Source organism: Schistocerca serialis, chromosome 10 (genome assembly GCF_023864345.2).
Source record: "Schistocerca serialis cubense isolate TAMUIC-IGC-003099 chromosome 10, iqSchSeri2.2, whole genome shotgun sequence".
NCBI classification, from domain to species: Eukaryota; Metazoa; Arthropoda; class Insecta; order Orthoptera; family Acrididae; genus Schistocerca; species Schistocerca serialis.
In genome coordinates, this window is record NC_064647.1 from 127,441,654 (window position 1) to 127,467,974 (window position 26,321).

Consider the following 26,321-nt stretch of genomic DNA (forward strand, 5'->3'; position numbering starts at 1 on the left):
GACACTGTTGCTCCTGGGGTATCGGCGAGGACCATTCGCAACCGTCTCCATGAAGCTGGGCTACGGTCCCGCACACCGTTAGGCCGTCTTCCGCTCACGCCCCAACATCGTGCAGCCCGCCTCCAGTGGTGTCGCGACAGGCGTGAATGGAGGGACGAATGGAGACGTGTCGTCTTCAGCGATGAGAGTCGCTTCTGCCTTGGTGCCAATGATGGTCGTATGCGTGTTTGGCGCCGTGCAGGTGAGCGCCACAATCAGGACTGCATACGACCGAGGCACACAGGGCCAACACCCGGCATCATGGTGTGGGGAGCGATCTCCTACACTGGCCGTACACCACTGGTGATCGTCGAGGGGACACTGAATAGTGCACGGTACATCCAAACCGTCATCGAACCCATCGTTCTACCATTCCTAGACCGGCAAGGGAACTTGCTGTTCCAACAGGACAATGCACGTCCGCATGTATCCCGTGCCACCCAACGTGCTCTAGAAGGTGTAAGTCAACTACCCTGGCCAGCAAGATCTCCGGATCTGTCCCCCATTGAGCATGTTTGGGATTGGATGAAGCGTCGTCTCACGCGGTCTGCACGTCCAGCACGAACGCTGGTCCAACTGAGGCGCCAGGTGGAAATGGCATGGCAAGCCGTTCCACAGGACTACATCCAGCATCTCTACGATCGTCTCCACGGGAGAATAGCAGCCTGCATTGCTGCGAAAGGTGGATATATACTGTACTAGTGCCGACATTGTGCATGCTCTGTTGCCTGTGTCTATGTGCCTGTGGTTCTGTCAGTGTGATCACGTGATGTATCTGACCCCAGGAATGTGTCAATAAAGTTTCCCCTTCGTGGGACAATGAATTCACGGTGTTCTTATTTCAATTTCCAGGAGTGTAGATAAATAATCAAATGGTTCAATTGACTCTAAGCACTATGGGACTTAACATCTGAGGTCACCAGTCCCCTAGACTTAGAACTACTTAAACCTAACTAACCTAAGCACATCACACACATCTACGCTCGAGGCAGGATTCAAACCTGTGACCGTAGCAGCAGCGCGGTTCCGGACTGAAGCGCCTAGAACGGCAATTTTTTTTTTTTTTTTTCATTTGCTCGGTGCGGATGTCCCATGACACACGTTCAAGTTCAGTGTTGAGCCGTTCACTCAGTTTTTTTTATTACAGAGGGGAGCTAACCCTCTGACTGAACACGCTGAGCTACCGTGCCGGCGCTCGGCCACAGCGGCCGGCGATAAAAAATTAATGTGGATGTGCTGATACTGGAAAAATTGCCACGTTTCAGGTACTGTGGATGAAATGCCAAGCTTTGGCATGACCGATTTACGGTAGAGAACTGGTGGACCTGCTCTAAACTGTGTGACACGTTACGTAGGTATTATGTTATAACAGAAGAGTACCAAAAAAATAAAATTCTATAAAACAATAGCTACCCCTACTTCTGTATAGCTGCGGGACGTGGTTGATAAAACGCAGAACGATTCCCTGATCGAAGTGGCGGAAATGAGATTCGTACTAGCGATTCCGTGCTGGAGAAATGGGGTATCAGTAAAGAACTGCCTACCTAACTGCGTATGCTTCCGCGGCCAGAGTTAGTTGACATAAAAGTTTTCTGGATACCACGTAATCACGTAACTTTCCTGAAGAAAGCAACGTTTCGGCCACGGTTACAGCGGCCTTCTTCTGCAACTACCCAAACCCGAAAGCAGGCCACTGTAACCGTGGCGGAAACGGGGGTTTTTCCAGTATAGAGTTTTCCAGTATAGTTTTTTGCACAATAACGTGCAAAAGTACTCAAAAACATTTACATCAACTGCTTATCTATTCTGCAAGTGCTATAGTTAATTAATAATTTACAACTGTTTCAAATATGAAAGGAAAAAAGAACCACGTTTAAACGCAGCTTTAGGTTTAACCCTCTCACGATAACCTCAAGCGGGCGCGCCTGTGTATAAAGTGCGCCAACCAAAAATAAAATGATTTTGTGCGGTTCCATTTTTGTTTCACAACTGCAAACCTTTACCTATTCCTTCAATATTGCTTCAGGTAACACAGCGATAAATTGCTTTGTCGTACGTCTAAGGGAGCAGCAGTAATAGAAAATACAGGGGGGCGCACGTGGTGTTTCTTTGACAATTTACGGACGCATATTAGATATCCCGCTGGAATCTCTACAGCAGTACCAGCAGAGCTTGGAAAAACAAATGAGTTACGAAATGACGTGTAATTCACGATACTGCCGCTAGGAGACTAGTAAGCAGCAATGGCTGACAATGGAAGACTGACGACACAGCAACGATCGGCAATTGTGATACTTTTCCATGAAACGAAAAGCCTTGTTGTGACTCAGAGGCGTTTTCCACAACAGTTTAACACACGATGGGTCCCTTGCAAGAAGACCATCCACAGGTTGTACGATAAATTTGTACAGGAAGGAACAGTATTGGAAGCGAAGCGACCTCGGTCTAAGCCTGTTTGTTCGCCGGAGAATATTGAAGCGGTACGAGTTGCTGTACAGAGAATTCCCGGGAAATCGTGTAGAAAGGCAGCAGTGCAACTAGAAATATCGAGACGCTCCGTTCAACGAATTCTTAAAAGTGACCTCCATATGTACCCATACAAGATGACCTGTGCACAGAAGCTCACTGAAGAACACAAGCAGCAGAGACTACTGTTTGCTCAGTGGGCGGGGGATAGGGAAGAAACTCTTAACAACGTTTGGTTTTCAGACGAGGCGCATTTTCATTTGGACGGTGTGGTTAACAAACAAAATGTACACTATTTGGCCACTGAAAACCCACAAGTGCTTCATGAACGACAACATTATGCTCCGAGGATTACAGCGTGGGCAGCAATTTCCAGTCACGGACTTATTGGACCCTTTTTCTTTGAAGAAACTGTGAACAGCGAGCGTTATTCGAGCATGCTTCGCAATAGCTTCATTCCACAGCTTTTTGCTACTGCCTTGCCCTTCAACACGCAGTGGTTCATGCAAGATGGAGCAAGACCACATACTGCAAACACTGTTGGAGTTTTTACACGAGCATTTCGACATGCGGATCATTTCACTCAGGTTTCCAGGTCGCTTCATGACGGACAAAATTGGCCCCCCAATAGTCCAGACCTCAATCAATGTGACTTTTTTCTTTGGGGGTACCTAAAGGAAAAAATTTTCCCGAAACGTCCACGTGATTTAATGAAGCTCAGAAGACTTATTCTTCAAGCTTGCAATGAAATTACGGAAGACGTGTGCCGTAGGGTAATCACTAACTTCAGTGTTCGTTTGAAGGAAGTTAGGAAACGAAATGGTGGACATATTGAGCTTGTTCTGAGTTAGAACAAATCTCCATGGACGGCTCTTCATTGTAGTATATGTTCCTTTCAGATTGTATTGACAATAAAGTTTATATTCAAAAACAAAATGGTAACACATTTCGTGCGCCACCCTGTACAAAGCGAGCATGGCCAGAAAAAAATTTACAATCATTTCAAAAAAATAACCCCAGTTACGAACGAGCAACATAATCCCACTTTGATGCAATTGTCTACGAGGTAATTAGTGATCACATAAGCAGCTGACCGAGATCTGATGCAACTGCACTGCTTAATGCTTCGAATGCGTCATTACTGACTCTTCAGCGCCTGTCCTTGGCAGCAAAGAGTTATAGTGAAAATTTATTTCATTATTGTTTACTAAAACAGTAGTTTAGCTCATATTATGTAAGTTTATTTTCTTCTTGTTAAAATAAACTAAGATTAAACTGTCATTTTGATCATATATGATTTACCTTGGGAACATAAGGAAACCTATTCTTTTCGTGCGTACAAAGTGCGCCGCGCCCCCATTCGTGTTATGGAAAGCGGCGCGCCCGCACGAGGGTTTTTTTTTTCTTTTCTTTATTGAATTTCGAGGGGGGCTGGCTGGCAGCAGCTTATCACGCTGCTCTGCCCTACAGACTTTTTAAAACATAAGAAGAAGTTAAAAAAACAATAAAAGCAGGCGATAAAATGGGGACTTAAATTGTAAAACGGCGGAAAATTGTGGAAAGTTAAAACGTAAAGCAAAGGGTTGCCAAAGCGAAAAAAATACACAGGAAGCAGGCAGGTAACACATAGTAGACAGTCAATTGAAAAGCATGGCGACAGTCTGGTTTCTGTTCGAAAGAGATATAAAATCACACCCAGTGACAGTGTGATGGCCGTTCGCAACACTTCGGAAATGGCGCACAACACTGAGCACTCACTGTAAACACTGCACTAAATTGTCAGCACAAGGGGGACACGCCATAGCCTAGGCCAACACTGCACTAAATTGTCAGCACAAGGAGGACACACCATAGCCTAGGCCCAGATGGGGGAGGGGGGATGGAGGGTTCTATATGGATCTTCCCTCAAATAGCTGCACTGTTAAACCGGATCAGTCGAGAGGAGCTGGGCAGTGAAGAACATGATGACGATGTTGGTAACATGATGAAGATGATGCTATCGGGAAAACTGACAAAAGAGCTGTTGTTTATCTCTTGAATTGAGAGCTACAAATAATTTTCGGGATAAATTAAGTCGAAAAAAAGGGAAAACGGCAGTGCTTCTTTCTACCGCACGTTTATGTGGGCTGTAGAAACGTGTTCCTGCCATCTAGTGGTGCGCTGGAGAAACGAAGCATACTCCAGTGGAGAAAGTAGTTCCTTGTGCGCTCGCGTAGTTGGCGCTGCAGATCGTCAGAGGCTTCTGAAACACACATTGTCCAATCCTCCGAGGGATGGCGGTTATTGTTCAAACAACCGGTTTTCGGTTATACCGGTTTATACCGGTTTTTTACCCACTCCACTTTAGCCCGAGTGTTAAAGCTGCTCAAAATAACTGGTTTCTAAAATAACCATTGACCTTTTTATTCCTTTTATTTTCTGTAATAAACGTAAAAATAGAACAAAGACTGAAAGCTTTTGACTTTGATTCAGGGTACACAGAATCGAAGAATTAAATTAATCAGCTCAAGAAAAAAAACTTCGTCCGTTCATCGTTTCCTGTGTGATATGTTGTTGAATATTACAAAAAATCACAACGGTGCTACTACCGATTCTGATTTTTTGAAACTCTGCTCAAAAATTATGTTGTAATTAGGGATCATACCGCTATTTCGGCATTACCAATAGTTAGTGCTAAAGGGGGAAAACTGATTTTGAAGAAACTGTTTTTCGTGATAATTTGTCTGCACCCATGGGCTATAACCAGACACAGACAGCAAATCAACTACTTTCTATTTTTATTCCATTCTACGGATGAACTCTTGCTTAGTTTTTGATTTATTACTGTTACTATAATTTCCTTCCCTTTTTGTTATATCATGGCAGACAGATATTTTATCTTTTAAAGCAAATGAAGCATTGTACTACATTGCTACCTCAATTGGTAAAAAAATTTGCAAACTACGGTTGGTGCCACTGTCCAATATAACGGATATCTGACGACGATAGCGAGAAACTACGGTATCCACCAAGGGGGTCTTGCACGCAACATGTACACGTTCACCTAGGGTGACCATACGCCCCGATTAATCGGGATTGTCCCGTATTTTGATGCTCAAAAATTTGTCCTGACTTTTTTTTAAAAAAACAAGCAATTTGTCCCGATTTTCAAGGATTATTTTCCGACATTAACAAAGTGGTTCAAATATTTTCTGAGTGTCGATTTTATGAACTATCAATTGAAACTGACATTCCGTACGTTGGTACCCCCTGATAATGTACTGCTTCAGCACAATAATTGTTGCGTACTCTTATTTTCTTTGCTTTTGCTTGCCATTGTTGTCACCACTCAGTGTCAGTTTCGCGAAGTGCTAGCACGTCGTGGCGATGCCGAAACGAAAATCAAAGTTTTCGGAAGAGCTTCAGAGGAAATTTCCTTGCTTCACTGCTACAGACAATGACTGTTCAACAAAATGTAGTCTAACTCAAAGTGCCCTGCAATCTTAAAGAGTTTTCATTGATCCTATAGGTGAATGTTATTTACTTTTTGTACATTCACAAATGAGGATTTTCCAACAATCCATTATGAGCATTGAGAAGCAGAAAATTCCATATGTGAAGTATTAGCAGTCTTAAATAAAGCTTTGACAAGTCTAAATTCAAGGAAACATCAACATTTTGTACCACTAAGTGTAAAAAAACTGCTGGATAATTGTGATTACCAGTCTGTTAAGAAATTTGACATAGCAGTATCAACGTTTTATGATGCTGCAGTACACTGTTTATCCTCATCGTTACAGGGAATAGCTGAGTTTTCTGTATTCTCATGGATGATGGTCACAGAACCACCAGAATGGTCTTTAATGTGGCTAAATGAAATGGGCATTCTAGTAAATGACAGCCTCTTATTTGATGAATTAGTTCATATACAGTCATTTGTAAAACAACAAGTGTAAACAGACAGTGAACAATGGAATCAGTTGATGGCACATGAAAAATGGTGTAGGTTTTTCAGATCTTGCCAGTGTAATGAACAGTTCAGAGAATAGCTTAGCATAGCACAGTACTTCTTTTCACTCCCTGCCCACAATGCAAATGTTGAAAGAGTTTTCAGCTTACTATCATCACAGTGGACAGATGAGAGGAATAGATTTACGGTGAGGAGCGTTAAGTGTATTTTACTGACCTGTTTAAACTTCAGAAAATACAGTTGCACTGACTTATATTCATACCTACTAGGCAAACCTGAGTTGCTGAATGAAATTTCATCTTCGAAGAAATATGATTGCAGTGTGGAATCCACAAAACCATAAATTCCTAGTGTTCACTAAGAACTGATTGTTAGTGTATGTCTTTCTACATTCTGTGTTATAAATGTTACATTCTGAAAACTTGAAATGTACTTCTTTCTAGTCTTTCCATTCTTTGTTTGGTTTTGTACACACACACACATACACACATTTACACAAATATCAGTGAAGGCTATATTTGCAGAGGAAGAAGAAATGTTAGCATTAAAAGTGATATTTATTTATTTATTTATTTAACCTGGCAAGATTAGGGCCATCAGGCCCTCTCTTACATCTAACCAGGCATTCTACTTATTTTACATTCATATGTTTTAGTAGGCATGTTAAACTACATCTAGTACAAAAAGTGAAATAAACAGTTAGAAAGGTACACCTGGAAAAATACATACATATAGAGTTTATATTCGTAGATTATAAGTACTGTTATAATTAGACATTATTGAAGAGACAGATTTTAGATAGCTGGCAGCAGGGAGTATGAGGGAGACTCATGATGAAGGGAGGAGAAGAATAGAGAGACATGATGAAACATAATTAAGGAAATATAAATGAAAAGAAGATTGCGTGGCTAATAGAGATAGATGAAGAGGAAGGAGAGAAAGGAGCAAGATAGGAGACGCTAGCTTTGCTATTTGACAGATGAGAGGATTGGCCTAGTATATTAATTTTGTGGAGAACTTTATGAGGATGATAGTAGGAAATGCTTCAACTTCTTCTTAAAAGCAGCAGGAGATTGAATTTTGCACAAGGTAAGGGGCAGTTTGTTCCAGAGGCGGACAGCGGCAACTGAGAAGGAGTTTGCAAAAGTTTTTGTTTTGTGAGTGGGCACAGTTAGGATACCAAATAAGAGTCACCTCGTGTTTCGATTGTGATGGCATGACAGGTTTTTAATCTCTGAAGCAAGGTACTGGGGTGCTTCCGCGACGAGGAGTCGGTGAAGTAGACATAGAGTGTGGTAGCCACGCAATTTGTCCGGCCGCAGCCACCCTAGCTCGGAGTATGAAGCACTAACATGATCATATCGGCGAATGTTGCAGGTGTAACGCACACAGGCATTCATGGTCAGCTCTAGCCGTCTTTTGTTTTCACTACTCGTACCTTGTTGAATCACATCACAATAGTGGAGCTTGCACGAGCTGGCGTTTCAAGTCCTGTGGAAATATGTTCCGAAACTTTTTGAGAGCATAGAGACAATCAGACGCCTTTCGGCACACTGCGACTGTATTCTCCGCCCAGTTGAGATGCTCATCCAAAGTTACACCCAAGTTCTTCACTGTTTTCTGATAAGGTATTCGAGTACCGTCGAGCAGAATAGGAGGTAGCCGTTCGCGGAAATCTGAACTTATTAATTTCTGATGGGCTATTAAGATTACTTGCGTCTTTTTTGCATTTAGTTTAAGCCCCAGGTTTTTCGCCCATGTCACTACTGAAGACAGATCATCATTCATCTGAGCGATTGCAGTGTTTACATCTTCAGGTCTGACGCTTAGGTAGAGCTGGAGGTCGTCGGCATAGAAATGATATTTACAGGAGGACAGAACCGACGAAATATCGTTGACATATAAAGAAAACAAAAGTGGTTCTAAGGTTGATCCTTGTGGCACTCCCGAGGAAACATGTTTCCAGGAAGATTTTTCATTTACGCAGACAACACATTGCTGTCTGTCTTTTAAGTAGCTTTCAAACCATTTCATTGCACTATCAGAGAAATTAAGCTGTTGCATTTTTCTGAGCAATATGTCAAAGTTAACAGTGTCAAAAGCTTTGCTGAAGTCCAGTAGGGTCAATATTGTTGCCTTTCGATTATCGATGGCATATTTCAGGTCATCAGTTACTTTAATTAAAGCTGTGTTTGTGCTGTGATGTTTACGGAAACCGGATTGAAATTTGTCATATAGGCTGAATTCATGCAAGTGTTCAGTGATTTGGTCATGAACAATAAATTCAAGAGCTTTGGAAACAGCATGCAGTTTGCTAATTGGTCGGTAATCACTAGGCAGTTGCGGGTTTTCGATCTTAGGGATGGGTCGAATTATGCTTCTTTTCTATGCAGTGGGGTACATTCCGTTCACGAGGGAAAAATTAAATATGTCAGTTAAGACAGGTACTAAGATATCGGCAACATTCTTAATCATGGTTATACGGATACTGTCGTTGCCTATTGCATCAGAAGAGATTCTCATTATTGCTTCTCATGCCGTATTTGTTGTTACATGTTTTAGATGGAAGGTATCGTTGTTAGTTATCCTGTTTGGGGATTCTTGTGGATGGTAATCATCAGCCGTGCGGGTATTCAGACGTGCAGAGAAGAATTCATTTAATTCGTTAGCTGACACATGAAAAGTAGTTTCCGATTTTGCCTTTCCGACCCCCAAGCTACGGAGATTCTTTCATAGAGTTGTGGGCGTCAGATCGCTGCATACAAGGGAGCGAGCGTGCCTGATTTTAGCATTGCGAATGCATTGTTTCACTCTGTTCCGTAGCTTTCTATATTCTACGAAACGCTCGGGTTTCGGATCTGCCTTTAAACGCCTGTGGGCAGCATCCCTATTAATCATCATTTGACGTAATTCAGCTGTCAGCCATGCAGCAGGAGATTTTCTTACACGGATTGTGCGCACAGGTGCATGTTTGTCATAGAGGGCAGTGAGTTTATCAGCAAGTTCATTAATTTTGCCGTCGATTGTAGGTTCTCTGATTATTTGATGCCATGAGATTTCTGAGCAATCGGCTGTTAGGGCTTCAAGATCAATACGTTTCATGTTCCTACAAGTTATGTAACGCGATTTGATCCTTGGGGGCTGCACGGAGTAGGCCAGGAATATTACATCATGTGCTGAGAGGCCAGGGGTCGATGTTTGACCAACATCTCTTACTTTGTAAGTCTGTTTCGTTGCGATTACGTCTATAAGAGTATTTAACGAGAAATAAAAATTGTCCCACTTTTTGGCCAAGAAAATGTATGAAAGTCCCACTTTTGTCCGAAGAAAATATGGTCACCCTACGGCCTAAGTGCACCTCAAGCCACGAAACAGAGCAAGAGGCACATTATTTATACGAATGTGTGTTGTCTGTTCTTTCGGATATGTCGGAAAGAACACACATCACACATTCATATAATTTTTCGCCTCGATGGGCTACGATTCCACCTTCTTGAATGTGGATGCACAAGTAAGTCTGATCTCCGCCGGGTATATTCGGGAGGCGTGTTGATATAGTCCGCGCAGTTGCGATAAACACCGTGTCTGGATTGCGCAGTGGTTAACTGTCGAGTAAGCAGCAGATCCCAGATTCCAATCCTGGTCAAGTACGAATTTTCACTCGTCGCCGCTGAATCCATATAATGTTCCGATGCGGCTGACAGCAACAATCTTCTCCTTTTCCGTTCCATCGTGGTAGGCTATTATGGCAACCGGTTCGAAAGTGTTTCAGAACAAAATTAGTCTCGGTTGCGAAATTATTTAATGTCAGTGACACGTTTAAACTTTTTAGGGCAACATATTGTGTAAAAGTAGCTGGATACTATTTTTATGATTGATGGATCACGTATCCAGCTACTTTTACACAATCTGATGATGCCCCAGAAGGATGAAACGAGTCATTGACACACAACCAAGACTGTTTTCGTTCTGAAACCCTTTCCTTTCTCGCCTGTCCACCTTCAGTTTACATATAAAGGACATTATTGTCTCACCACAGCTATATCACTTCTCAAGCAGTGTGTTTGTTGATCGTTTCTGTTGGCATTGTTATTAGAACGGCACTGATACCTGTTATCATTTTCTATAGTAACTCAGTATTTCAAACCAATACAAATGTTACAAATAAAAATTACGCCTCTCCCAAAAAGGTTTACTTCAACACGAAACATTTTTGCACTGCTGCTATGTCTAATTGATATTTCGATATAAAAAAAATGTTATAACTAAGACCCAACGTATATTGAAAAATACCGTTTATTCAGAAATAAAAGACCGGTATCGGTTTTAACCGGTCGGTTTTTCCCGTCTCTTAAGTCCGTACCGCCAGAACGCCCCATCGCACCACGGCAGCTGCAGTAAATATTGAGTTGTTGCTGTTGTTATTGTGGTCTTCAGTCCTGAGACTGGTTTGATGCTGCTCTCCATGCTATTGTATCCTGTGCAAGCTTCTTGATCTCCCAGTACCTACTGCAGCCTACATCCTTCTGAATCTGCTTAGTGTATTCATCTCCTGGTCTCCCTCTACGATTTTTACCCTCCACGCTGCCCTCCAATGCTAAATTTGTGATCCCTTGATGCCTCAGAACATGTCCTACCAAGCGGTCCCCTCTTCTCGTCAAGTTGTGCCACAAATTCCTCTTCTCCCCAATTCTATTCAGTACCTCCACATTAGTTATGTGATCTACCCATCTAATCTTCAGCATTCTTCTGTAGCACCACATTTCGAAAGCTTCTATTCTCTTCTTGTCCAAACTATTTATCGTCCATGTTTCACTTCCATACATGGCTACACTCCATACAAATACTTTCAGAAACGACTTCCTGACACTTAAATCTATACTCGATGTTAACAAATTTCTCTTCTTCAGAAACGCTTTCATTGCCGTTGCCAGTCTACACTTTATATCCTCCCTACTTCGACCATCATCAGTTATCTTGCTCCCCAAATAGCAAAACTCCTTTACTATTTTGTGCCTCATTTCCTAATCTAATTCCCGCAGCATGACCCGATTTTATTCGACTACATTGCATTATGTCGTTTTGCTTTTGTTGATGTTCATCTTATATTCTCCTTTCAAGACACTGTCCATTCCGTTCAACTGCTCTTCCAGATCCTTTGCTGTCTCTGACAGAATTACAATGTCATTGGCGAACCTCAAAGTTTTTATTTCTTCTTCATGGATTTTAATTCCTACTCCGAATTTTTCTTTTGTTTCCTTTACTGCTTGCTCAATATACAGATTGAATAACATCGGGGAGAGGCTACAACCCTGTCTCACTCCCTTCCCAACCACTGCTTCCCTTTCATGCACCTCGACTTTTATAACTGCCATCTGCTTTCTGTACAAATTGTAAATAGCCTTTCACTCCCTGTATTTTACCCCTGTCACCTTCAGAATATGAAAGAGAATACTCCATTCAACATTGTCAAAAGCTTTCTCTAAGTCTATAAATGCTAGAAACGTAGGTTTGCCTTTCCTTAATCCATCTTCTAAGATAAGTTGTAGGGTCAGTATTGCCTCACGTGTTCCAACATTTCTACGGAATCCAAACTGATCTTCCCCGAGGTCGGCTTCTACCAGTTTTTCCATTCGTCTGTATAGAATTCGCGTTAGTATTTTGCAGCTGTGGCTTATTAAACTGATAGTTCGGTAATTTTCACATCTGTCAACACCTGCTTTCTTTGGGATTGGAATTATTATATTCTTCTTGAAGTCTGAGGGTATTTCGCCTGTCTCATACATCTTGCTCACCAGACGGTAGAGTTTTGTCAGGACTGGCTCTCCCAAGGCCGTCAGTAGTTCTAATGGAATGTTGTCTACTCCCGGGGCCTTGTTTCGACTCAGGTCTTTCAGTGCTCTGTCAAACTCTTCATGCAGTATCATATCTCCCATTTCATCTTCTTCTGCCTCCTCTTCCATTTCCATAATACTGTCCTCAAGTACATCGCCCTTGTATAGACCCTCTATATACTCCTTCCACCTCTCTGCTTTCCCTTCTTTGCTTAGAACTGGGTTTCCATCAAAGCTCTTGATATTCATGGAAGTGGTTCACTTTTCTTCAAAGGTCTCTCTTATTTTCCTGTAGGCAGTATCTATCTTAACCCTAGTGATACATGCTTCTACATCCTTAGATTTGTCCTCTAGCCATCCCTGCTTAGCCATTTTGCACTTATTGTCGTTCTCACTTTTGAGACGTTTGTATTCCTTTTTGCCTGCTTCAATTATTGCACTTTTGTATTTTCTCCTTCCATCAATTAAATTCAATATCTCTTCTGTTACCCAAGGATTTCTATTAGCCTTCGTCTTTTTACCTACTTGATTCCTTGCTGCTTCACTATCTACATATAAAGGACATTACTGTCTCACCACAGCTATGTCACTTCTTAGGCAGTGTGTTTGTTGCTCGTTTGTGTTGGCATTGTTAAGAGAACGGCACGGATCGCTGTTCCAATTTTCTATAAAAAAAGCTGTATTTCAAACCAACACAAATTTTACAAATAAAAATTACGCCTTTATTAAAAAAGGTTTATTTAAAAACGAGAAATTTTAACACTGCTGCTATGTCTAATTGATATTTCGATTTTTTTTACATGGTTGTCAGCAAAAAAACTGTTATAACCAAGACGCAACAAATATTGAAAAATGCTAGTTATCAAGTGAAATATCGGTGTCGGTTTTTCCCATATCTAAGTCCGTACCGCCATATCGCCCCATTGCACCCAGACAGCTACAGTAAATATCATAATGCCACTAAACGAGTATGTGTTAACAACAACAAAGAAGTTTTTAGCCAGAGCGAGCAACGGATGTGTGTTTCATTGGGGAAAAATTAGGGAAAAACCATATACGATATTCTGCAAACAATTGTATCAGGTGCACAGGTAATTCCTGTCATCATACATTTCCGAAATCCGTTCGACGGTGTACCACGTTGTCCCCTAGTAACAAAGATACATCATACGAAGTATTTTCGCAGGTATATGACTGGTTCCGATAGAAACCAGTAAGTTATACTGGACAGCTAACGGTCCGCAGAAGCTGAAGTAACATCGGGTGTGCCCCAGTAAATCGTAATACCACGTGTTTACAAATTATTTATACAAAAATAATCTTAAATTTTGGAAAAGGTAAATAAGTTACAGATATGTTTGGTACAGCACTAAATGCAGTATATCTTCAAGTCTTATTCCCGCTTAGTACTGTTAGTTCACGACGAGCCCGCTAGGTCGCATGGGCGAATGAGTTACACCAACAACCATCATGGAGTCGTATAACGGTGTGCAGTGTCGTTTATGGTTCCAAAAGTCCAAATCCGTTGTTACACGTCAGAGACAATGCAGGACGAAATATCAAAAACCATCACCTGAAACACAAACTGTTATTAGTTAGTACAAACGTTTCACCGAAACTGGTTTTGTATCAAATAGGAGCCGGCCGCGGTGGTCTAGCGATTCTAGGCTCTCAGTCCAGAACCGCGGGACGGGCTACGGTCGCAGGTTCGAATCCTGCCTCGGGCATGGATGTGTGTGATGTCCTTAGGTTAGTTAGGTTTAAGTAGTTCTAAGTTCTAGGGGACTGATGACCACAGATGTTAAGTCCCATAGTGCTCAGAGCCATTTGAACGATTTTATCAAATAGGACTCCAGGTCTGGGCAGGTCAGCAGCAGTTGAAGTAGTTCGGCTTTCTTCCGTTCGTAGTCCGGGTAAAGCAAGGAGACGTGCCATCTTAATATTGAATACACCTAGTGTTACATGGTGGAAGATGTTACGAAAACGCCTCTCATTCAAACTCCGCACTGGAACTGTCGCAAGCTTAAAAATGTTGCGTGGAAATGTTTAACAATGTGCAAACTGCAGATAAGGCGACGAAGCCACCTTCCACACCCGCTGTAAAGTGAACTGGCATAATGTTCGGATATGGTATGAACAGAAATCACGTCACATAATCGAAGATGAAACGGGACACGCCTAAGGCAAATGTTTTCTGCGCTGTGTGCCCTAGCAACATTTACCGTCCTGTCTCTTTTGCCAATTCATCTGTTACTGGACGTGCCTGAACATTATCTAACGCATCAATTACGACGGGACATGGGCACAGAATTTACTTTTGAGCAAGGTGGGACACCACCAGATTATCAACGCGAAGTAGTCGCATATTTCGTAGAAATGTCCAAACTGGATTGGACGTGGTGGAATGAAATTCTGGCCACCACGATCACCAGCTTTAACCCCAAATGACTCCACTGTATGGGTTTAACAATAAAGACAGTGGGTCTGATTCTCTGCTTCTGGGAAACGTCGACGAGCTGCGGCAACGTTATAACATAAACAGTTGCCACGGTACATTGCTTCATACGATATGGCAGAAAACTGATTACAGATGGGACATCGTCGTGTTACAAAAGGTAGCCACATTGAATACTTGTGAACAAAACTTGAAGATGTACTGCATTCAGTGAAGCATCAAACATTTCTGTAAGTAATCTATTTACCTTTCCCACAATTAATTCTTAATTTTATGTACCTAATTCATAAATACTCTCTACCTCACGTGTTCCAAGCAGCTTATCATCCATCCGCCAACCTCTACAAGTACCTGCCATTCCTTTCTGCTGAACGCACTGTTTGTCCATTTGATATTGATATTCATCGCAGATATTGTGTAGCCACCTAATTCTGCCTCATCATTTTCCTCTCGTTGTGCTGTAGATGGTTGTTATAAGTAGCCTATTCTCCGTCGTGCAAGTATTCTATTATCCGTCGTATTCCCTATGTGACAAGCCCAGCTCAGCCTTTCCTTCTATGACACTTCGACGATGTTACACTCTGTTTGTACAGCTCTATAAGTTATTAATTATTAACACGTTTTTGTTAGATCGCTTTCTTGTCTGTTTGTGTGCTCGGTACAAATTTTTCAGTTAATTTTAAACTAATTTCCCGACGAGCTAGAGACTTCAAACTCTTAACACAGTTCAGAAACGGATGACAATGTAATATTATAATCGCTTTCGTGTCTGCTGTGTGGGGAGGGTACTTTGATTTTCTGCTTGATTGTTGTGTGTAATTTTTTTGTAACTGATTTCAACCACACTTCCCAATGAGCTAAAGACTTAGCACTTTCGACGCATCTCACAACTGGATGACATTGCGGTATTAACACGCTTTCTTGTCTTGCGTGTAGCACAAGGTGTGGTGTCACCGCCAGACACCACACTTGCTAGGTGGTAGCCTTTAAATCGGCCGCGGTCAGGTAGTATACGTCGGACCCGCGTGTCGCCTCTGTCAGTGATTGCAGACCGAGCGCCGCCACACGGCAGGTCTAGAGAGACTCCCTAGCACTCGCCCCAGTTGTACAGCCGACTTTGCTAGCGATGGTTCACTGACAAATTACGCTCTCATTTGCCGAGACGATAGTTAGCATAGCCTTCAGCTCCGTCATTTGCTACGACCTAGCAAGGCGCCATTATCATTTGCTATTTATCTTGTGATGCATGTACCGTCCGACCGATGTTCACCAATTATGGATTAAAATTAAGTATTCAACAGCTATGTACCTTTTTTACTAGACTCAACTCCTTTAACTGTTCCAGACCTCACGCCAGCCTGCGTGGGCTTAAACGCGTGCCTTTCGGCTACCCGTCACTGTGGATTGGCTGTCTTGCCAGTCCACAACACAAGGTATTTTTTGCTCCACTGATATTTCTCGCTATCCGTGTTGCAGTGGCGAATGTTTCGCGTTAAGGACGGTTGCTGTTTAACTTCAACGTGACCTCGTGTTTCTCTAATTTTTAAATTCACGGTTCTTTCGCGAAATGCACGCAGGATGAAGCAATATGTTGGTCGAGTCACATGAAGAGGAACTGAAGTGAACCTAAAATTTACCACGTGTCTCTGTTGCAATCTCGTAAAAATGTATAAAGTCAATACAAAAATTTCATACACGCGAGACTTAGAAGCAGGACGTAAATAATTAGGCTATATAAAAGTGTTTTGAGTAAAAACTTTATAAATGAGAAAAAGAGCATAAAATCATTAGTCTAGGCCCACACAGATTCCTAGCTCCACAGAAACATTCCTGAAAATTTGTGGGTGTGGCTTTTTGGTACGATGGGCGCAATTCGCCATATTACACTACTGGCCATTAAAATTGCTACACCACGAAGATGACGTGCTACAGATGCGAAATTTAACCGACAGAAAGAAGATGCTGTGATATGCAAATGATTAGCTTTTCAGACTATTCACATAACGTTGGCGCCGGTGCGACACCTACAACGTGCTGACATGAGGAAAGTTTCCAACCGATTTCTCATACGCAAACAGCAGTTGGCCGGCGTTGCCAGGTGAAACGTTGTTGTGATGTCTCGTGTAAGGAGGAGAAATGCGTACGATCACGTTTCTGACTTTAATAAAGGTCAGATTGTAGCCTATCGCGATAGCGGTTTATCGTTTCTCGACATTGCTGCCCGCGTTGATCGAGATCCAATGACAGTTAGCGGAATATGGAATCGATGGGTTCAGGAAGGTAATACGGAACGCCGTGCTGGATCCCAACGGCCTCTTATCACTAGCAGTCGAGATGAGAGGCATCTTATGCGCATGGCTGTAACGGGTGGTGCAGCACGTCTCGATCCGTGAGACAACACATGGGGACGTTTGCAAGAAAGCAACCATCTGCACGAACAGTTTACAGCAGCAGGGACTATCAGCTCGGAGACCCCTGATGCTGCATCACAGACAGGAGCGCCTGCGATGGTGTACTCAACGACGAACCCGGATGCACAAATGGCAAAACGTCAATTTTTCGGATGAATCCAGGTTATGTTTACAGCATCATGATGGTCGCATCCGTGTTTGGCGACATCGCGGTGAACGCACATTGGAAGCGTGTATTCGTCATCGCCATACTGGCGTATCAGCCAGCGTGATGGTATGGGGTGCCATTGGTTACACGTCTCGGTCACCTCTTGTTCGCATTGACGGCACTTTGAACAGTGGACGTTACATTTCAGATGTGTTACGACCCGTGGCTCTACCCTTCATTCGATCCCTGCGAAACCCTACATTTCAGCAGGATAATGCACGACCGCATGTTGCAGTTCCTGTACGGGCCTTTGTGGATACAGAAAATGTACGACTGCTGCCCTGGTCAGCAGATTCTCCAGATCTCTCACCAACTGGAAAAGTCTGGTCGATTGTGGCTCGTCACAATACGCCAGTCACTACTCTTGATGAACTATGGAATCGTGTTGAAGCTGCATGGGCAGCTGTACCTGTACACTCCACCCAGGCTCTGACTCAATGCACACGCGTATCAAGGCCGTTATTACAGCCAGAGGTGGTTGTTCTGGGTACTGATTTCTCAGGATCTATGCACCCAAATTGCGTGAAAATGTAATCATAAGTCAGTTCTAGTATAATATATTTGTCCAACAAATACCCGTTTATCATCTGCATTTCTCCTTGTTGTAACAATTTTAATGGCCAGTGGTGTACTTCCCACTCTTCTGACTACAAAATCCTATTTTTAAGCATAATCTCCGTTTAATGCGACGACCTTACGCCACCTTTCTGGCAGGGTCTTTACGCCCCCGTGGTACCCCAGTATTGGTTGACGTCGGAGCCGACGCCTTGCTGCTGCGGAAACCTCCCCATCACCCACGCAGTGCTTCCCACAGAGCGCCAGACAGATGGTAGTCGGCAGGTGCGACATCCCGGATGTAGGGTGGATGAGGAAGGGCGGTTCAATGAAGTTCTGAAGTCCTCACTGATGCGCAAACTTGTCAGGCCTTGAGTTGTTATGAGGAAGTTCGTTTTCGTTTTTGAGGCGATCAACACGCTGAAGTTTTTTTCAGTTTCATGAGGGTAGCACAATATACTTCAGAATTAGTCGTTGCACCATGAGGGAGGACATAAGTAACAATAACCCTTTCAGAGTCCCAGAAGACGGTCGCCATAGTTTCATCCACTGAGGGTGCGGCTTTGAATTTCTTCTTAGGAGGACAGGTGGTGAGCCTCCGCTCCATGGATAGCCATTTTGTTTTTTAATTCGAAGCGTTGAACCTATGCGGCGCTTATTAGTTGTTTTGAAGATTGTTTCAGCTGCAGGAGTGCGTATGTTATTTCTGGTTGTGTAACTGTTTTAATTTTGGAGCTTTTTTGTTGTATGTGTTTTTGCTAATATAATTTGCTTTGTTCAATTTCTTATTCAATTTTGCCTTATGACGCGTCCCAGGTAGCTTATCGGCGGACATGAGGGAAATAAAATAGCTCATGCGGACCAAACGCGCCCTCTGCGTAAACAGCCGTTGTTGTAATCGGAGTGAGCCGTGGTAAAAATTGCTGTTTTGAAGAGCGCGCCGCAGCGCGTAGTGTGAAGCTGTCGCCCACCGTTTCTGGCGGTGGCGCCGCTGTGGCAATCACAGCTTTGGTGTCTCCCTCTGGTGGGAAAGGGGAAAGGTTGCCTCTTCACGTGCATTTAAGGGGCGCTATGTGCTCGCCAGTCCCACCTGCTCGCCCCTAGCTTCCATTACTTGGATCGGTTACACCCCTCAGACACCAACACTCCCATCACCACACAAGACATCACACTCGTCCTCTGCTCCAAACGCAACACCGCCCCTGGTCATGATGGCGCCACCTACCGTCACCTCAAGTAATCCACTCCATCCTTCCTGTCTTTCCTTGCTACCCTGTACAATTTCCTCCTCTCCACTGGATTTTACCCCGACCTGTGGAAGACTTCCCGTGTCCTGCTGTTCCCTAAACCTAACAAAACCCCCTCTGATACCTCTTCCTATCATCCAATCTGCCTCACCTCCGTGTTCAGTAAGGTCTTCGAGGCCATCCTCTCTCGCCGTATTCACTGCCACCTTAACCAGCACCACCTCCTTCCTCTTACCCAGTGTCGCTTCCGGCCTTCCTTCTCCGCCGACGACCAGCTCCTTAACCTTACCAATCTTCTTTCCCTCCTACGTAACTCCCGTCGCTCCGCTATCTCTGTTTTCCTTGATCTCCAGAACGCCTATGACAGTGTCTGGCATCCCAGACTCCTCTTCAAACTCCAGACCTATGCTCTCCCCATCAACTTCGCCCGTCTCTTTGCTTCCTTCCTCTCCCATCGTCCCTCCTATGTGACTATCCACAATTCCAACTCCCGTACTTTCTACCCCTCTGCCTGCGTGCCCCAAGGTTCTGTCCTTTCCCCTCTCCTCTATCTCCTGTACACTGCTGATATGCCCAAACCTCCCCCTCCTGTTCATCTTCTCCAGTTCGCTGATGACACCGCCTTCCTAGCCCTTTATCCTACCCTTCAACAGTGCCAACGTACCCTCCAAACCCACCTTGACCAATTCACTGCTTGGTGCAACCAGTGGTTCCTCCATGTTAATCCATCCAAGACCCAGGCGATCATCATAGGCCGCACCACCCGCTCCTTCCACCTCCATGATTTCTACCTCACCATTTATGGCCGTCCTATCCACCTCAGTCCTACCCTCAAATACCTTGGCCTCACACTCGACCTCCACCTCACCTCGACTACCCATCTCCTTACCATCCAAAACAAAGCTCACAGCCGCCTCCACCTCCTGAAACTCCTGTCCGGCCGGACGTGGGGTCTGCATCCTTCCACCATCCTTCACACCTAGAAATACATGATCCGCCCCATCCTCTGTTATGCCAGCGTCGCTTGGATTTCTGCCCCTCCCTGGTCCTATAAAGCCCTCCAAATCCTCGAACGCCATGCGCTCCGCCTCGCCTTCTGCATCTGCCTTCCGTCCCCCACACACATCCTCTACGACCTCATCCCCTTCCCCCACCTTCTCCTTTTCCTTGAACACTTCTGCACACTATATATTGTCCGCCACCTTGATCCCCCTCACCCCCTGGTTTCTCCCTTCCTCTCCACCCCCAACCAGTTGCCGCGCCTTTACCGTTGTGTCCCACCCTCTCTCCATCTCCACACCCTCCATCTCCTTTTCCAACACAACTTCCACCGTCTACCCCTCCTGGATGATGAGCTTCGCCCTGACATCTACCCCTCCTACCAACTCTAACCCCATCTTCCTGCCTCCTCCTCAGGGCTCCCTCTCCTCCCCCTCCCTCATCCTGAGCGGCTTCCCCCTCCTACTCCCCCTCCATCTCTTGTGCCTCCTTTCAGTGTCTCTACGCTCCCTCCTGCCCTGTCTCCCCTCTTCCTCTCCCACCCCACGTGTCTCCTGCCTCTTCGTAACCCCACTGCTGCCCCTCCTCTCTTCATCCCACCGCTTCCCCAGCTGGCCCATGCTCTCCCCTCCTTTTCCATCCTCTCTGACCTTTTCCCTCGGCAGGTCCCACCTGGCAGTTTTATTCTTTGTCATGTGTGCTCCAAGTGGGTTTTAAGTGTGTTGTTCTGGAGTGTTTTTAATACTGTGGCCAACTTTTAACCTGTGCCTGCGCATTCAGTGTCTTCTCTGTGTTTTAAGAATCGCCAACTGTCTTTTTTTTTAACTTTCTGGTGACTTTTTTAACTGTCCCCCATGAACGTCTCCATGTCAGTGTATATTTTACCTCCAGTTTCTCCCCTTACTCTGTTTTATGTTCCTCTTTTTTATCGCCTTATGGATGTAACATTTTCTTCTTGTTTTAGTTTCAGTGTCACTCGGCTGAAGAGCGGCAGATTGTGCCGCTGACAGCCCTCCCCTACCCATATGGGGCAGGGGAATGAAATAACAATAAAGAAAAAAAAACTCGCCAGTCGGTCAGTCTGGGTCAGTCTCTCGTCCCCAGCTTGCTAGTCTGTCTCTCGACCGCATTTGTTAGGCAGTTAGTGTCTGTATGTCGTTCGGAGTGCTAGTATGTCTGTCGTTCGGATCAACCTTTAAAGCCGGCAAAATGAGAGACTTTCCACTCCTCCAGTAAGAAAACTCAGCGAGTGGTCGCCCGGTTGGGGCTCAGTTCCTGCATCTGAGTCTACGCGTTAGGCCGCCAGTCTGCTCGAGTTTGCTCAGGCAATGGTCATCGGCGGTTGGATCGATCGATCGGTTGGTCGGTCGCGCACTGAGAGACGAGATCACTTGTCCGTCTTGAGCGTCGGCGCATGTGAGGTCGCCACATGAGTTCAGTGGGCCACGGCGTATAGCGAGGGGTAGTGGCTAAAGTTAATTACCTTTGAAAGCCAAATATCGAAAGGTCTTTTAGAAACAAAAATTAGGGCTAGTACAAACTAAGATGAATAGAAAACTTGGATTTCTTGGAAGTGTTCTGGGGAAGTGCAGTACATCTGTAAAGAAAGCAGATTACTGTAGGCTGCTGCGATTAATTCTCTGCAAGAAACGACGTAATGACTTGAAGAACATTTCTTTCAGTTCTTTTATCTTCGTACTGAACAACTGGGATCAAGTAAAACTGTCACAAGATTTTCTGATTTTGTAGGTTCTTATTTTTAGAGTAGTGGGCAGTGTTGTATTTTGAAACACTTTTCAGAGTTCCGGCTCTAGCTAGCGCTGTAGAGAAGTTAAGTATATAATTTCTTATTGCATTCTGAAATGGTAGCATTCAATTTATGTGTGCAGTAGTCTGTTTCTAAAATTGCAAAAAATTACTGTGGAAAAGTAAGGTTCTACCAAATGTGAAAAACTTTTCCAACGTACAATGTGTTCGTATACCTAGGAATAATTACTCTTTTTCACATTTTAAACTGCTGTAGTCGAGACAATTTTGCCAATACCGTTTTTAACAGCCTATTTATTACTTTATTGCTCCAAAATGACTCTGAGCACTGTGGGACTTAACATCTGTGGTCATCAGTCCCCTAAAACTTAGAACTACTTAAACCTAACTAACCTAAGGACATCACACACATCGATGTCCGAGGCAGGATTCGAACCTGCGACCGTAGCAGTCGCGCGGTTCCAGACTGGGCGCCTAGAACCGCTAGACCACCGCGGCCGGCTTTATTACTCCACTATACACCAGTAATCAGTAAGCGAAATGAAATTAAGAAGTGTAATCTGAAACTAGTTACAAGTTAAAAACTTTTTGAAATCGGAGGTATGCCGGCCGGTGTGGTCATGCGGTTCTAGGCGCTTCAGTCTGGAACCGAGTGACCGCTACGGTCGCAGGTTCGAGTCCTGCCTCGGACATCGATGTGTGTGATGTCCTTAGGTTAGTTAGGTTTAAGTAGTTCTAAGTTTTAGGGGACTGATGACCACAGATGTTAAGTCCCATAGTGCTCAGAGCCTTTTGAACGAACCAAATCGAAGGTATTGGCAAATAACACAATTTCCATTTTGAAGACAGGGGAAAATTGTTAAAGACTTGAAAAAAACTCATTTCATTGATAAATATCATATTTTTCATGGTAAAAAGACTTCCCATTAAAACCGGTGCTTGACCGTAATATCGTTTAACCGCCGACATGGACGTAATTAATTTTAAAAATGTACAGAATTTCACTCATCATAAAATTATGTAACTGAAGAATTAGCAGTATCCACCAAACAGCTTTAATACAGAACACGGCGCTTAAATATGTATAATTCGAAATACACTCTAACACAAAGAAAACGACAGACCCTGAAGGAATTTTCCTAATGGATCAGGAGTCGGCAGATATGATTTACATGTACAGACAATAAATGATAGCAATTTCAGAAAAATTGGATGATTTATACGATAGATATAGCTTCACAAATGTGGAAATAATAAAGCGTTTGAGCGGTGCGTGGCTCGTGTTCCCGCCGTCATGTATTTTACACCTTGTTTTTAACGTACTCTCACCCCACTACGTTAAATCACTACTGTCACTGAGTTGCTGCTTTGCCCGTGTGTGACCGGCGCTAGCAGCGCGTATCGATATATACCCCCTCGTAGTATCTTTGCTCGACTGCTATTACTTCCCGGTCGTTGTCCGTCGTAGACCCACTTCGGGTTGCGAATTTGGGTCTGCCAGTCAGTTGGAACGCGTCTGGAGCGCAGTCCGGACATGCCAGTAGGGGAGTTGCAATGCGGGACTAGTGCAGTCGGGTTGGAGCAGCAGTGAGGTCTGCGTCGACATGGCTCGCCCGACCACTGCCACCACGCCTCACTTGATCCACGCCACGGTCTTGGTGGACCGTCGGTCGGTCGTCCTACCAGACGACGCGTTTTGGCTCTACGATCGTTCATGAGTCAGCTGTGCGTGTGCGCATCGACTCATCGACTCCCGATTTGTCTTCGTGCGTGCTTAGTTATTGTTGGCTATCATTCAGGTCTTCGTGAAAGTGTTTGTCAGGTTGTGTGTGTAGTTGCTGTTACTTCCACTGACGACTATTTCAGATGTTGTCGGCAGTTTGAAATGTGTCGGCCGGTTGTTGCGGTCGAGGGAAGTTATCTCCGCGCGGTGCAGTCGGCTGGATCCGCTGGCGGTCCCTGAGCAGTGTCGGAACGTGTGTGAAGCTGCCCGGTCGCTACGAGCTTCGTGGCTCGCCGACCCAGGACGTCAAAGTTGAGTAGTGGTTTCAACTACCCAAGCCACGTCCATTCATGTTGTGTCCTTCGTTTCGGTGGTTTGCTGTTGGGGAGGTTTTCCAGTGAACAACACCGAGTGGTTCTACTGCTGATATTTAGGCGGCCATGCGGAGCAATTAACTATATTGGTTGACTACAATTCGATTGCACCAGCGGAATTTTCTGCCTTGTGGCCGTTAGTGTTCTTGTTACCTGCCCTGGGCACTGACGTAATTCAGGCAGTATTCTTTTGAGTAAAGTTAACTACACTCCTGGAAATGGAAAAAAGAACACATTGACACCGGTGTGTCAGACCCACCATACTTGCTCCGGACACTGCGAGAGGGCTGTACAAGCAATGATCACACGCACGGCACAGCGGACACACCAGGAACCGCGGTGTTGGCCGTCGAATGGCGCTAGCTGCGCAGCATTTGTGCACCGCCGCCGTCAGTGTCAGCCACTTTGCCGTAGCATACGGAGCTCTATCGCAGTCTATAACACTGGTAGCATGCCGCGACAGCGTGGACGTGAACCGTATGTGCAGTTGGCGGACTTTGAGCGAGGGCGTATAGTGGGCATGCGGGAGGCCGGGTGGACGTACCGCCGAATTGCTCAACGCGTGGGGCGTGAGGTCTCCACAGTACATCGATGTTGTCGCCAGTGGTCGGCGGAAGGTGCACGTGCCCGTCGACCTGGGACCGGACCGCAGCGACGCACGGATGCACGCCAAGACCGTAGGATCCTACGCAGTGCCGTAGGGGACAGCACTGCCACTTCCCAGCAAATTAGGGACACTGTTGTTCCTGGGGTATCGGCGAGGACCATTCGCAACCGTCTCCATGAAGCTGGGCTACGGTCCCGCACACCGTTAGGCCGTCTTCCGCTAACGCCCCAACATCGTGCAGCCCGCCTCCAGTGGTGTCGCGACAGGCGTGAATGGAGGGACGAATGGAGACGTGTCGTCTTCAGCGATGAGAGTCGCTTCTGCCTTGGTGCCAATGATGGTCGTATGCGTGTTTGGCGCCGTGCAGGTGAGCGCCACAATCAGGACTGCATACGACCGAGGCACACAGGGCCAACACCCGGCATCAAGGTGTGGGGAGCGATCTCCTACACTGGCCATACACCACTGGTGATCGTCGAGGGGACACTGAATAGTGCACGGTACATCCAAACCGTCATCGAACCCATCGTTCTACCATTCCTAGACCGGCAAGGGAACTTGCTGTTCCAACAGGACAATGCACGTCCGCATGTATCCCGTGCCACCCAACGTGCTCTAGAAGGTGTAAGTCAACTACCCTGGCCAGCAAGATCTCCGGATCTGTCCCCCATTGAGCATGTTTGGGACTGGATGAAGCGTCGTCTCACGCGGTCTGCACGTCCAGCACGAACGCTGGTCCAACTGAGGCGCCAGGTGGAAATGGCATGGCAAGCCGTTCCACAGGACTACATCCAGCATCTCTACGATCGTCTCCATGGGAGAATAGCAGCCTGCATTGCTGCGAAAGGTGGATATACACTGTACTAGTGCCGACATTGTGCATGCTCTGTTGCCTGTGTCTATGTGCCTGTGGTTCTGTCAGTGTGATCATGTGATGTATCTGACCCCAGGAATGTGTCAATAAAGTTTCCCCTTCCTGGGACAATGAATTCACGGTGTTCTTATTTCAATTTCCAGGAGTGTATATTACCTTATTTCAAATTCAGGTGTACCAACGGAATTTTCTGTCTTCTGGCCGTTAGTGTTCCGGTTATCTGCCCTGGCCACTAACGTAAATTCAGGCAGCGTCCTTTCCTCACCTGTTGTCGCTGTCCAACATGGTACGTAATTTTGACAGCTAATACATACTTCATGGTGGATTATCACTTTTGTGACCTTTGGTGTTTGAGTTCTCATGTACTAATTGATGGGAGGCAAGTCGTAGTGTCGGTGAGTCCGTGGCTGTCCGCTGGTTGGGATCTGACGGATCAAGTGTAGTTGCGCTCACCACCTGTCTCGCCTAAGTAAACGAGGGCAGACCGACCTCCCTGGAGGCTTCTGAGTGCCGTTGTCTTTACTGTCTTTCTCATCGGTGTTTAATTGTCTGTTTTCAGCTACTTAAAATTTCAGGCTTATGGTTATATTCCTTTTTAAAATTTTGCCAAATTAATTGTGAGTTTTCAGCCTGGCAACCTTATTCTAAAAATTTTCTTTCAAGCTTAATCATTGGGGCCTTCTGCCTTTAAAAGATTATGGCAACATATTTTAAAATTTTGAAACTTCATTGTGGCCTTCAGCCATCTGTGTTGCACCTTGCATATGTTTGTTGTATCTGCTTTGCCTTGAGGCTTTTCGCCTAGCTGTGATA

General features: G+C 44.8%; 1 protein-coding gene across 1 annotated transcript in view; it reads right to left on the minus strand.

Moving 5' to 3' along the window:
- Positions 1-13,857: 13,857 nt before the first annotated feature.
- The window catches only part of LOC126424600 (cuticle protein 79-like), a gene marked incomplete at its 5' end in the record, with an annotated part of 57,984 nt that continues 45,520 nt past the window's right edge, over positions 13,858-26,321 (minus strand). The window contains one exon of the mRNA XM_050087340.1: positions 13,858-13,861. Coding sequence (XP_049943297.1) covers positions 13,858-13,861 — 4 coding nt within the window. The remainder of the gene's footprint in view (positions 13,862-26,321) is intronic.